This window comes from Drosophila nasuta, chromosome 3, assembly GCF_023558535.2.
Source record: "Drosophila nasuta strain 15112-1781.00 chromosome 3, ASM2355853v1, whole genome shotgun sequence".
Taxonomy (NCBI): Eukaryota; Metazoa; Arthropoda; class Insecta; order Diptera; family Drosophilidae; genus Drosophila; species Drosophila nasuta.
In genome coordinates, this window is record NC_083457.1 from 19,285,063 (window position 1) to 19,297,347 (window position 12,285).

The 12,285-nt window shown below is 34.7% G+C and overlaps 4 protein-coding genes across 4 annotated transcripts; 2 read left to right on the forward strand and 2 right to left on the reverse strand.

Moving 5' to 3' along the window:
* Window positions 1-286: 286 nt before the first annotated feature.
* On the reverse strand, window positions 287-1,556 carry LOC132789734 (U6 small nuclear RNA (adenine-(43)-N(6))-methyltransferase). Its single transcript, XM_060797958.1, has 4 exons — window positions 1,362-1,556; window positions 1,079-1,289; window positions 608-1,025; window positions 287-551 (listed from the first exon to the last, which is right to left on the reverse strand). Exons 1-4 carry the CDS (start codon window positions 1,446-1,448, stop codon window positions 377-379), a joined length of 891 nt encoding a protein of 296 aa, XP_060653941.1. The 5' UTR covers window positions 1,449-1,556; the 3' UTR covers window positions 287-376.
* A 553-nt stretch (window positions 1,557-2,109) lies between these two features.
* Window positions 2,110-5,959, reverse strand: LOC132793290 (procathepsin L). The gene is made up of 3 exons (XM_060803085.1): window positions 5,826-5,959; window positions 2,994-3,310; window positions 2,110-2,933 (listed from the first exon to the last, which is right to left on the reverse strand). Exons 2-3 carry the CDS (start codon window positions 3,308-3,310, stop codon window positions 2,204-2,206), a joined length of 1,047 nt encoding a protein of 348 aa, XP_060659068.1. The 5' UTR covers window positions 5,826-5,959; the 3' UTR covers window positions 2,110-2,203.
* Window positions 5,960-7,963: 2,004 nt separating this feature from the next.
* LOC132789954 (uncharacterized) lies at window positions 7,964-10,227 on the forward strand. The gene is made up of 2 exons (XM_060798313.1): window positions 7,964-8,214; window positions 9,237-10,227. The coding sequence occupies exons 1-2, from the start codon at window positions 8,062-8,064 to the stop codon at window positions 10,161-10,163; spliced, it is 1,080 nt and encodes a 359-aa protein (XP_060654296.1). The 5' UTR covers window positions 7,964-8,061; the 3' UTR covers window positions 10,164-10,227.
* Window positions 10,228-10,615: 388 nt separating this feature from the next.
* LOC132789558 (DNA-directed RNA polymerases I, II, and III subunit RPABC4) lies at window positions 10,616-11,218 on the forward strand. The gene is made up of 3 exons (XM_060797641.1): window positions 10,616-10,756; window positions 10,902-10,994; window positions 11,083-11,218. Exons 1-3 carry the CDS (start codon window positions 10,699-10,701, stop codon window positions 11,103-11,105), a joined length of 174 nt encoding a protein of 57 aa, XP_060653624.1. The 5' UTR covers window positions 10,616-10,698; the 3' UTR covers window positions 11,106-11,218.
* The last annotated feature ends 1,067 nt before the right edge of the window (window positions 11,219-12,285 follow it).

Here is a 12,285-nt window from a genome sequence, read left to right on the forward strand (position 1 = left end):
AGAGTTGGAGTTTGGGATTATTTGTTGGGTGTGTTTGTTGTGTTGTGGTTTTCTCGACAACTGACCGCGCTGCCCAATGATGGAAACCAAACGATAATTTCCGTTATTTCTGCTGCTGCTGTTGCTGTTTGCCCGAAACTGTTCAGTTTGTGGCAACAAACTGGGTCTTAACATGCAAATTTCCATTTAGTGGAAAAGCTTTTTTGACGGCACGAAACGCGATCCAAATGCGATATGGGCGGGCAACAGTTGCTGCCATCGACTGGACTTTCAAATCGTCACTGGATAATCAATTTAACATTTAATATTCCAACTAGTCGTAATACTTAAAACTAAAGTACACATTAGCTTCACTCCAGGCACATTTAAGGTCACGCTAAGAGATGGCATCCAACTTTAATGTGACATTCTGATAGCTCCAGGCAACAGCCCAACGTGTCGTGTGTCCTTGATGGAACTCCGTGGTGCTCACATTGCTAATCTGATGCTCTTTCAGCAAGTCCAAGATCTTGGGCACATTCGCCTTGACGCCCAACATGCTAGTGAAAATGCTGCAAAAGATTGAAGCTGTCAAGCATAGTTTTTAATGGAATATTATCGTACTTACAGCACGCGACTCTTATAGAGCTCGCTCTCCTCGATAATGCGCTGCACGAACTGCACTTCTCCACCGGCACAGCTCAACTCCTCGGCATGCCCAGTGCGCACATTGTTGGGCGCTGGACGACGCTCTGGATTGCGCGTATTGCCACCAAAGGGGTTCTCTGCGTTTGAGTCGAAAAACGGTGGATTACAGAGGCAAAAGTGAAAGTCTCGCTTTGCTGTTTCGGCGGCGGATTCAAAATAGCTCTTGAATATGCTTTGCTTGTCGGGCTGAGCATAAACTTCCACAAGTGCGTTCAGCTTATTGCGCTTAAAATTATCGCGGGCAAATTCAATGTTCGATTGCTTCGATTCGAGTGCCAACATGTTCCATTGATTCTTCTTGGCTGCCAGCAGCGAGTAAATGCACGAGGACCCACAACCTAGAATACAACTATTATTAATCTGTCTACTTAACCTATTACTAACTACTTACCTATGTCAATGCCATGCACTGTGTCCAGCCGAAGAGGCGCCAGCAAATCCTCCAACCACAAAATGTAGTTGAGGCGCAGTGCTAAAGTGGGCACCAAGCTGCCTGGTGCGAAATCCACGTGCAGCTCGAAATATTCCAGCAGCAGCATTTTGGTCAACTCTCTCAATGTGCGTTCATTGCGAAAGTTAAGCGACACTTTGCCATTGAGTTCCTGCAAACACACAAAATAAATATCATCATTTAGTTTATACATAGATTGTTTGTTTTGATGCGCTCAACTCACTAGCTCACACACTTGACGAAAGCTCTTGTGCTTGATGGCCAACTTGGTATAATCCGGAGCAGTGCGGAGCACATTCCGAGGATGCATGGCGAACTTTTTTATTATTGTTCTTCACCATTTTATTGGATAAAAAAACAAATTCAACAACCGAAACGTTTTGAATTGAATTTATCGCAACAAGTGCTAGAGATGGCTCAACAACGTTGGACTTATCGATATGTGTAGTATATTTAAATATCGAGTTTGCATAGAAATATCGATGTTTTTGAATAATAATAAATGTATTAATTTTTATTATTGCAAAAAGAATTCACTGGTTTTCTTTCAATATTAATTTTTATAATTATATTTAAGCAAATAAATGCCAAAATACCACCTAAAATACCATAATTGCATTAGTTGGTGCTGGTATATTTCCAAAAGCAAGTAGACAAAAGGCGCGTTATTCAAAATATATACCGAAAAGTATTTATTATACGTTTTACGGCTCACTAAGCCGCGCATATTATTAAAACCATTCAATGTTTGCTTTGAAAGAATCTAAAACGTTCAATAAACATTTAGAATAGAATATTATTCGTTGTATATTGTCCACTTTTCACAAACCCCTTATTCCTCGATTGTTTCTTTAGTACATATCGAGACTCTGGACTAGAAAATTTATGAAGACAAAATGTAAAACTTCTCTACATTTTGGTATTCCCTAGAAATTGAAACACAATGATTGACTTTACTAAAATAAGCTCAACACTTTTAATTATATCTATAAATTGTAGTAACTATTTAAATTCGTGTAGATTGCAATAACAAATACTAATAAAAATCCAACGGAGAAGTGAGAACTACAAAATCGGATAACTGCACTCGCTGGCGATGCCGCAGAAGCTGCCAGCATTGCGAGGCAGACGCATGAATCCAGACTCACCCCAGTTTTGGGAGTATGAGTTCTTGATGATCCAGTAATCACGTCCATTTTCGCTGCCATAGCCAACGACAACGACGGAGTGGTTGACTTCATCCCTATTGCACTCCTCGTCCTCGTAGATACCGCCCTCGTACTGCTCGAAGGAAATAGGACCTGCGTTCATAGAGCAAGCTAGAGGTCCGAGTGTGGCAATCACTTGCTTCATTTTCTGCTCATCGCCAGGATCAATGCGTGCGTAGTCGCGAATTTTAACGATGCTCTCTCGAGGATAAACGCCAGCAGTTTCATTTTGCCTGCACTGCATTTCGAACTGCTGATAGGGATACTTATTGGCCAGCGTAATTCCATGATCCCGTATATACTCGAAGCCGTACTCCTGGAAGCCACCGTCGCAGCCCATGTTGCCGTAGTCATCGGCACAGTCCATCAGGTTCTGCTGGGACAACGGCACTAGGACTCCGGTGCGTCGGAATAAATGACCCTCGAGTGCTCCCGTTGTGGAGAAGGACCAACAGGAGCCGCAGGATCCCTGGAAGCCAGCTGCAGTCACGCCTCCCTTCTCGCGCCAATCAAAGGACGCGGGCAGATTGTCACTCAATGTGCTTGTGGTTGCTGGCAAGAAATTAATATGGCGTGCAGTCAGATCTCTGGGGGAATAAAAAGAGAATTTTATTTCAACATTTTCGACTCAGTTTCAATATACTCACTCTCCCTGCGTGGAGATCTTGGAACCAAGCAGAGTGAAAACCTCTTTGCGTGTCATGTCAGCGAATATATTGATATTCAGTTTATAGCTGCCTCCGACTTTATTGTTGGTCAGATCCACCAAAGACTTCTTGGCCACAAAGATGCTCTCGCGAAACTCACGTTCCCGTTCGTCTGGATAGACTTTGCCCGTCTTGAGCAGAAAGTCATCAAAGTCTCGCACATCGCAGAGCTTGGGGAATGATTGCAGCGCTTGTGGTGACACAGCACTTAGGCAGCCCAACAGCAAAAGCAACAGCAACTGCAACGTCTGCCTCATCTATAAGTAAAGATGATGCCACAGTTGAAATTGTGAAATTGAAGTCAGCAGGTGACAAAGTTGCAAAGACATTTTTACAACGCATTTTATGATGATATTCGATATTCTTAATTATAGGAATTGTATAGTCTTGAATCTCTGTCGAATAATATTCTAATGTGATTTCACTTTCATTTATTAAAAGGTTTACTTCTCTTTAAATTTTACAACTCATGTATTACGTGATAAATACACAATCTTCAAAACAAAATGCTTAACTCTTAAGCATTCTCAGAACTTGAAATTTGATTATGTCAGATAAGATTTGAAGCTTGTAATTTAATCTACAGAGATTATGCATCTCTCCTCTATTAACTGCTATATCGTTTAGGGTATTCATCATTCCACATTTCAAAGCAAGTTGCCAGCAGTAAATTTTGGAGATTGCATACGATTGAATGACTTTTTAATGAGTGTGATTATTTTTTATTTTTATTTTCCAATGAATTTTGATTTATATTTACATATGCACGAAATTAACATAGAGGTTGGCGTTTGATTGCTACGTCTATCTGTTTGTGGTTTGTGAAATTTTGTGTAACCACATAATAAATCCAAACACAAACCAATTTCTCTTTCAATACGCTCCAAAAATCATCAGCTTTATAGATTTGCACACGATCTACACATATGTGGGGTTCACCGGAATGTCTCTGTATGCGAGTAGTATGCGGGTGAAAGGTGGTCCGACTTCCAGCAGCGAGCAGATGATTGGAAAGAGGAGATCGTCGCATCTTTAAAAGTGCTGACTTGCTCGAAAGTTTCGTCGTAATTATGATCATTATTATTGTAACTTGTTCACCAAACAAATGTGAATATTTACATAACCGAACACATTGCGTATTGTAGTTAGATGTCGCACTTTGACTATTGTATTGTATCTCGAGTGAGTTTTCCTTTCTTAACACAAACATTGGTTTTTCTAAATTTTCCTCTCGTTTAAAGAAAGTGATTTTCGAGTCGCATCGCATAAAGAGAACTAATTAACACTCTGTGACTTTATTTGATGATACAAATAAGGTGGGTTTGGTTTTGATTTGTGTAAATTAAAGAAATTTTAACTAAATAATGAGTTTACTTCCATATTAATATACAAAGTCTCATAAGTTGTAAGAACTTCTAAGTTGTTGTTTGACTGATTTTCAAATTGCAAACTTTATTTAACTTTATTTGATGATAGAAACAAGGATGGATTAATTTTTATTTATGCAAAAATATTTTAACTGAGTAAAGAGTTAACTCCCATATAAAGTAAAAAGTTTCTCACAAGATGAAAGAATATAGATTCCCTAAGTTTTCAGTTGCGATCCAAAAAGAAAACTAACTAACCCTCTGTCACTGAAATTGATGATGTAAATAATTGATGATACAAAAAAGATATTTTCACAAAGTAAAAAGTAAATTCTCATATAAATTTACAAGTTTTTCACAAGTTGTTAGGTACAAATAGATTATAGATTTATTTTCTCTGGTTGATTTTCAAATTTTTTTAAAAGGAAACTCGTCATTTAAGTTGCATAGCATGAAGAAAACGCATAGTCAGTATATTATTAAAAAAGATTGGTTTCGTTTTTTTTCTTTATGTAAATTAAAGAGATGTTAGGATACAGATTCCTTTTGTCTGTGCCTTGTCCTTAAATCACAAGTTAATAATAACAAATAACACGGTAATAATTAAACTAATATCACACAATGTCGGATTATTGTATAAAATTGTCTTTTTCTTTAAACTCGTTCACTTCAGTTGATATGGTACGAATAAGGTTGTTTTTCTTTCAAATGATCAAATATTTAATGAGTAAAAAGTTAATTCCCAGATTACTTAACAAGTTTCTTAAGGATATAGATTCATGTTTCAACATTGTCTTTAAATCACAAAAGAGTAATTAATTGGAAAGTGCTGATATTATTGGTGGTATTATTTATTTATATTTTCTTTTATATTATTATTTTATTTGAATGTATTTATATCAGTGAGTAAAAAGTTCATTCCCAGATTGTTTAACAAGTAAGATTTTTTTATATTTTTATTTTATGTTAATATATTTATGTCACTGAGTAAAAAAGTAATTCCCAGATTGTTTAACAAGTAATATTTTTTAATTATTATTTTGTTTTAATATATTTATGTCACAGAGTAGAAAGTTAAATCCCACATTGTTTAACAAGGTATATTATCTTTATATTATTATTTTATTTTTATATATTTATGTCACAGAGTAGAAAGTTAATTCCCACATTGTTTAACAAGTTTCTTACAAGTTACAAGGATACAAATTTCTAATTTCTGCGTTTCATCACTGTCTCTAAATCACAAGTAAGTAATTAATTTGAAAACGGGAATTTCGTTGTCGTAATCTTCACGAAGATTGTCCATTTATTTACATATGTTTTCGATACAACTTCACTGTTGCATAGTTAGTTAATTGACGTTTACACACTGCACACGCGTGTTAACTTTGAATTTATTAATCACCTTTTATGCGTTGTTTGTTTCTGTTTCTGTTTCTCTGTTTCTGTTTCGGTCTTCGTTCCGTGCGAAGATTTGGAAAGATGCCGTTGTCTCGGTCTCGGAGGCTGCGATCGCTTTAAGACGCGCTGGCGACGGACGCTTCAGTTTTATAGGCCATTGCCTAAGCGCTCCCCAACAAGCGAAAGAAAACAAAACAAAACTTGCTCAGCTTCGCAAAAGGTTTTCCTTATACTATGTTACACTCGTGTTTGTGCTGTTCGCATTAAATGCAAATTAATCATGCATTTTTTATTCAAAACTTTTTACATATTTGGTGCTGTCGAAATTTAAAGTGCACATTAGCTGCAACATTTAGTTTGCGACAGTCAAAAAAGTATCTTAAAACTTAATTAAGATAGAGTATATCAAAAGTGGTTCCAATAAAACTAAAGTTTAAGCAAAGTTATACCAAAAAAATATGCTAATTAATTCATTCATAATATCTTGATTATAGTTAACATAAATATTTATGCAATGGATTTTTTCGGATGATTTATAAACCATTTTGAAGTCGTTATTGTAACGTTAAATATGTTTAAAAACGTGATTTTAATACGAACTGTTGTCATTGCTAATTTTTAGTAGGCACATTAAATAGATACGCATATTTTTTGCCTTATTTAATTATTGAAATATTATAATATACAAACTGGATTTGTCTTCCACTTTTAATGATCACACCAAAAGATAGCCAAACTGAGGCCACACAACTATTTATTGCCGAAAACTGTTATTTGTTGGTACCAGAAATGTTATGTTTATTTTGTTTTATTCACACTTGGAAATCGTTCATCATATAGATTGATATAGATTGATTCATGATGAATACATGTATACATTTGTATGTATATTTAAATATAGATAATAAAAAATTATTGTATGAAAAGGAATGTGTCACACTGGACACAAAATCTATGACTTTGCATAAATCCTAGATCTAATATTGTAAAAGAACTAGAAGTAAACAAACAAACTACATACGAGTGTGCTCGACTGTAATATACTCACTACTCATTTTAAATAAAAGGAAAACATTGCAGTATTATTTTTAAAATATATAGTACCAATGTTTTATACTGAAAAGACTACAATATGTATACTTAAATGTATATTTGTATACATCTATATACTATTACGTTAAATATATACCAGATAGTTGAAAATATACTAAATTATCGGTGAAAGCAATAAATACCCGGACGCTAATGAGGAATATTTTTTAGTTTCTTATTTTCGTTTGATTTTCCTGCAAAACAGATTTAAAAAAAATTAAAAAAAAAAATTATTAGGAAGTCAACTAAACAATATTAAAAAAGTCTTGAAATATTTTCCACCTTAACCATTAGTTATTTCATAAACAAAAATATAAATAAGTTATTCTATTCTTAATTTCGCAACTTTACATACTTTCTGGGGTCACATATGCTTTTTCTGCCTTGGACATACATTTCCTATAGGCACAACATTATAATACTGAATATTCTACCCATAAGGTACCGAATATAAAAATTGTTGACATTGTGTTACAGACTAAAATGCAGATAAAGTTTGGTTTATAATTTAGCCAAGCCTTTTCTACTATACGCCCTAAATCGACCTCAAGCAACGAAGGGCGAACATTATATAACCTCTAATTAATATATTTATGATCTATTCCACAAACATAGATCCATGGGTTTCACTTTTATTTACTTTCTTGACAACACTTTTACTGCTTTAGATTTCAACCAAACTTCAATAAAAATGTTTTGTTAGTCTCATCATTTATGAGCTTGACATTGTTGCCATAATTTCTGGCAAATCTGAATACGATTGTGAGTTTAAATGCAGCACCTGCAGAACAAAAATTTAGATAAAACTGGGCCAGTGGAAATTATAAATTAACAGGCACATGAGAACGCAACGATTGTGGGCCGTGTAAACAAGTCACGCCCAAGATGATGACGAGTCAAAGACGAATATCGGCAGACTTCGTAGTGCTCGTCGTAGAGTCGTGGAGTCGTTTAGGAAGTTACCTGTGTAATATACATAATAATTAGACAAGTGCGAATTAAGTATGTGTGTGCCCAAAGAACGATAGTCATGAATTTAATGCCATACCATGCTTCGTACTTGGTGTGTAGAAATCTATTTGCACTGTTTGTGGTGCGGCTTTTATCTTCTATTTACTTGTCAAATCATAAAGAAAGTCTCTGGATGCATGCCACTATATAAATGCTTGGCCAACACTCGACTATCAGCTAGTATCTATCATAATTTCACCATGTTAAAGCTGTGGATCTGTTGTGCTTTAGTTTCCTTCGCGAGTGCCTACAATCATGGAGAAGCTGCAGCTGAATTTGCCGCATATGTTGTAAGTGCGCTAGAATTACAAATTACACAAAGTGTCGGATATCCCTAGCAAATAATATTCTAGGATAGTATTTAATATACTCCTGAATTTTTGTTGTCGCAATAACATTTTACCTAAAGTCTCCTGGATCGGCAGGGTTTGTCTTTTTGAGTCATAGTTCATTCAGATTTAAAAAAAATTATGTTCTATTAGATTGATCCCTCAAAAAAAGGAATTTGAGTGTAAAAGTATTTGCTTCCGAAACAAGTTATGACATTAAATTTTGGATATGAATTCGAAAAAACATTCAAAGAACTAAATGTGAACATTAAATTGTAAAATTCGTGAACAACAATCAAATCGATACAAAATTATAAGCAAACAAGCATTTGCCCATTTATTCAATTTAGAAAATATTTCACACCTTTTTGATGTTGTTCCTTTGCTATAGTTACAGAAAGTCCTTGTGAAAAGTTATTGGGTAAAACTAAACCATGAACGCTCTGAATTAATTAAAAGATTTTCTTTTTTTATAAGATAGTTGGTTCTATATGAAATATAAATTTTATTAAAAAATAAAAATAAAACATGAGTATATCAAATAAGTAAAATAATGTTTGCAAGTATGGGACAGAAATAAGAATAAGGCTACACCATCAACTTTTTTTATTTAAGTGTTTACTCATTTCCAAATAAATGTAATTGTTTTCGATTTTAAATTAACTTACTATAATTTGACTAGGTAATACTATACTTTTCAATCGAAATTTTTGAAGAAACTAAGTTCTGGTCAAAAATAAAATATGTATTCGAGAACCAGTAAATATCTTAGTTGTCTTTATTGAATACTTTTTCCAAAATTAGGATGACAACAAAAAGGCAACGTCATATAACGAAATAAATTAGAAATGATGAAAGAATTGAAATAATTAGAATTAGTTAGATATGATCAATTTATATGAATCGTTTGAAATATTGAAAATTTATGAAAGAGTGTCATGAAAACTGCTCAATAACTTAACTTAACTTTCTTCGTGTTTTAGGAAGAATTTGGTAAAACTTACCCCACTAATGCTGCGAGAAATAATGCCAACTATTACTTCAACTATCACACAAAGTTGATAGCACAGCAGAATGCTTTGGCCGATCGTGGAACGAGCAGCTATCGCGTTGCCGTAAATCAGTTCTCCGATATTCGTCTGATCACCTTTGCTGCTCGCTTGCCACAAGCTGTTTACCCCGCGGTTTCCTACAACTCGACACCCGTGGAAGTGGACACGACGGTGGCCGATGAAATCGATATCCTCACTGAGTACGGTCTCAATGTGACGGCCCAGGATCAGGGCACTTTGTGCAGTGCCAGCTGGGCTTTTGCTGCCGCCAAAGCTATTCAGATATTGAACGCTGTGCCAAACGATCTGACGCCTTTGAATTATTCTGCACAGAGCCTGATTGATTGTGCTGGCATGAGCACCGCTTGCACCACCCAGGTGCCCCAGATTGCCTTCGATTACCTGACCCAGGAGACGGGCACGACTTTGATACCCGAGGAGGACTATCCGGAACGCAATAACTCCCTTCAGGGCATGTGTGTGCCCACAATGGCTGCCGCTGGCATTAAGCTAGACACCTACTCGAGGATAACGGATGGCGATGATGCCGCCGTCATGCGTTATGTATCCAGCTCCATTCCAGTCATCGTTGAGTACAATCCGGCCACCTTTGGATTCATGCACTACAGCAGTGGCGTCTATGTGCCGCCAGTCAGAGCCAGGGCAAGCAGTTCACAGTTCCTGGTGGTCGTTGGCTATGGCCATGATACAGAGAGTAATCTGGATTACTGGCTGTGCATCAACTCGTTTGGCGACACTTGGGGCGAAGAGGGCTTCATCAGAATTGTGCGTAGCTCAGCGCAGCCCATTGCCAAGGGAGCCATTTTCCCAAATAGCATAGGAGTCGTGACTATGTAATTAATTTTTTAAAGTTTGTACTATATTTAAAATTATTGTAAGAATATCGAAACAAAAGTATTTAAATAAAGTAAATAAATTATTCATATTAATAATATTTAAAAAAATTAATAAATTAAAAATGTGTCTCATTGAAATATGAGCAATAATGTAAAAATTCACTTTTCAATGGGTATTCACAAAAGATTATATTCCGTAAGATATCAGTGATATCAGCCAAAATTATTAAACCAGCTGATGAATATAAAGTTAACCCTTTCGTTATTATTTATTATTATTTTTCTAATTTAATCGCGTAATCATGCATTTTACATTTTATCATTCAAAAAGTGGCGCTTTTGTGCCTAAATACAAAATATACCAATATACCTAATAAAGTGTAACCAGCACGTATTTATACATATTATGTATTTCGGTATATTTTTAACGCAGCATGGATATTATTTAATTCAGTTACGGTCATACTGCACCGCAAACACAAGTCGCACCAAACATTACTATTTTTATTGACAATCTTAAGATTTGTTAAGTAAAGATGTCGGAAACAAGCTCCAAGGAGAATGTCAAGACCGCTATGACCTATATTTGCGGCGGTAAGTAAAAAACCGCCACAACATAGCGAAATTCGCGTTATGGAGGTGTACTTGAGTTTCACAAGCGTGCACATGTTTGCAGCAGCAACAAATTCATTGAAATTGTTTATTGATTGGAACTATTTTCCTTAATTCTTGAAAACAGAATGCCACCACGAGAATGAGATGCGTCCTCGTGATCCTATACGTTGCCGTGAGTGCGGCTACCGCATCATGTACAAGAAGCGCACAAAGCGTCGTAAGTAGCAAGGCTCTGGAACATGCAGCGCAGCCTGCAGTGATTCTCAAACTGTACGTTTTCAATAACATTTCGATTTCTTTCGCAGTTGTTGTGTTCGATGCTCGGTAAACCGTTTGACTATGGAATGGAAACTAATTTAGAGTTTTAGCTTGTAATTGAAAAATATATTCTTAAATATAAGAGACGTGTAATCAATACATCCCATTTTGTTTTATTAATTCTCGTTGAATGTTATTCTTGTTTGCAAGCAAATAATATGTGGATTGTCCCGATGGAAATACTTTAGGAGAATCTCGCTCATCCGGAATAACTAAATTTGTTTTAATAAAACTTCATTGGTTTTCTATATTTTAAACTAATTTACTTTTATTTGAATGTTTTTGGAAATATAATTTTTAAACTAAAAACACTTATATTTGTTTTTCATTTTTTATTACTCGTATATTTTGTTTTTCTTTTTTGCAACTTGTGCTAAAATAAAATGTAAAGTAATTTGTTCTTTTTTTTCATGTTTTTGTTTCTTTACTCATAAATGTCTTTTTTCGTCTCAAAAATTTTGTCTAAATGGCTTTTGTCATCCAAAAATTTACTTTACTTTAAGTTTTGTTTGTTTTTTTTTTGTGTTTTCATTTGATTTAGTTTAGCGTTTGGTGTAATAAATTTATGTTTAAGTTTACCACATTTAGCAAAAACACACATTTACACTAAAAATTGTTTATACCATTTATGTTATTTATTTGTATCTTCTCGTAATATTTCCCCGACACTTTTCAGTCAAATATTTTCTTGTTGTTCAGTGTGTGGTAAAAAGTTATTACATATTATTATTATGTATATCGTATTTTGTTTCTTTGAGTATTTTGTATGGTTGTTCTTGTGTTTATTTCCCTCCTCTTCTTTCATTTATCGTTCATTCATTCATTCTTTATCCATGATAAAATCATAAGTACAACTACACGTACAGTTAGTTATATATAGGTATTGTTTTCTTCGTGTTTAAATATGCTATAGACTTTGTTTTTGCCATCTGCAGTTGCAGTGTTTTTGCATTTGTTTTGTGATCTTGTGATTTTGTGGGCATGGGCGTGGCTGTTGCTCAAAACTAAAACTAGAACTAAACGTACATAATATAATATGCAATATCTTGTTGTTTAAAGCTAAATTTAAAAAATAAGGCAAAAAGGTATTGAGGTTTACATTCATGTTGTATAAATTATATGTTTAGGTATGTATATGTATATGTAAATGTATATGTATGTATGTATAATAACACAACTTAATCAACTAG

Coding starts and splice junctions, on each gene's coding strand:
- LOC132793290 (XM_060803085.1), bottom strand. CDS start 3,310: ATGAGGCAGACGTTGCAGTTGCTGTTGCTTTTGCTGTTGGGCTGCCTA. Junction 2,934..2,993: donor AAGATCTCCACGCAGGGAGA/GTGAGTATATTG, acceptor TTATTCCCCCAG/AGATCTGACTGCACGCCATA.
- LOC132789954 (XM_060798313.1), top strand. CDS start 8,062: ATGCCACTATATAAATGCTTGGCCAACACTCGACTATCAGCTAGTATC. Junction 8,215..9,236: donor CTGAATTTGCCGCATATGTT/GTAAGTGCGCTA, acceptor TTCGTGTTTTAG/GAAGAATTTGGTAAAACTTA.
- LOC132789558 (XM_060797641.1), top strand. CDS start 10,699: ATGTCGGAAACAAGCTCCAAGGAGAATGTCAAGACCGCTATGACCTAT. Junction 10,757..10,901: donor TATGACCTATATTTGCGGCG/GTAAGTAAAAAA, acceptor TCTTGAAAACAG/AATGCCACCACGAGAATGAG. Junction 10,995..11,082: donor CAAGAAGCGCACAAAGCGTC/GTAAGTAGCAAG, acceptor TTTCTTTCGCAG/TTGTTGTGTTCGATGCTCGG.
- LOC132789734 (XM_060797958.1), bottom strand. CDS start 1,448: ATGCATCCTCGGAATGTGCTCCGCACTGCTCCGGATTATACCAAGTTG. Junction 1,290..1,361: donor TTCGTCAAGTGTGTGAGCTA/GTGAGTTGAGCG, acceptor GTGTGTTTGCAG/GAACTCAATGGCAAAGTGTC. Junction 552..607: donor CTCTATAAGAGTCGCGTGCT/GTAAGTACGATA, acceptor AATCTTTTGCAG/CATTTTCACTAGCATGTTGG.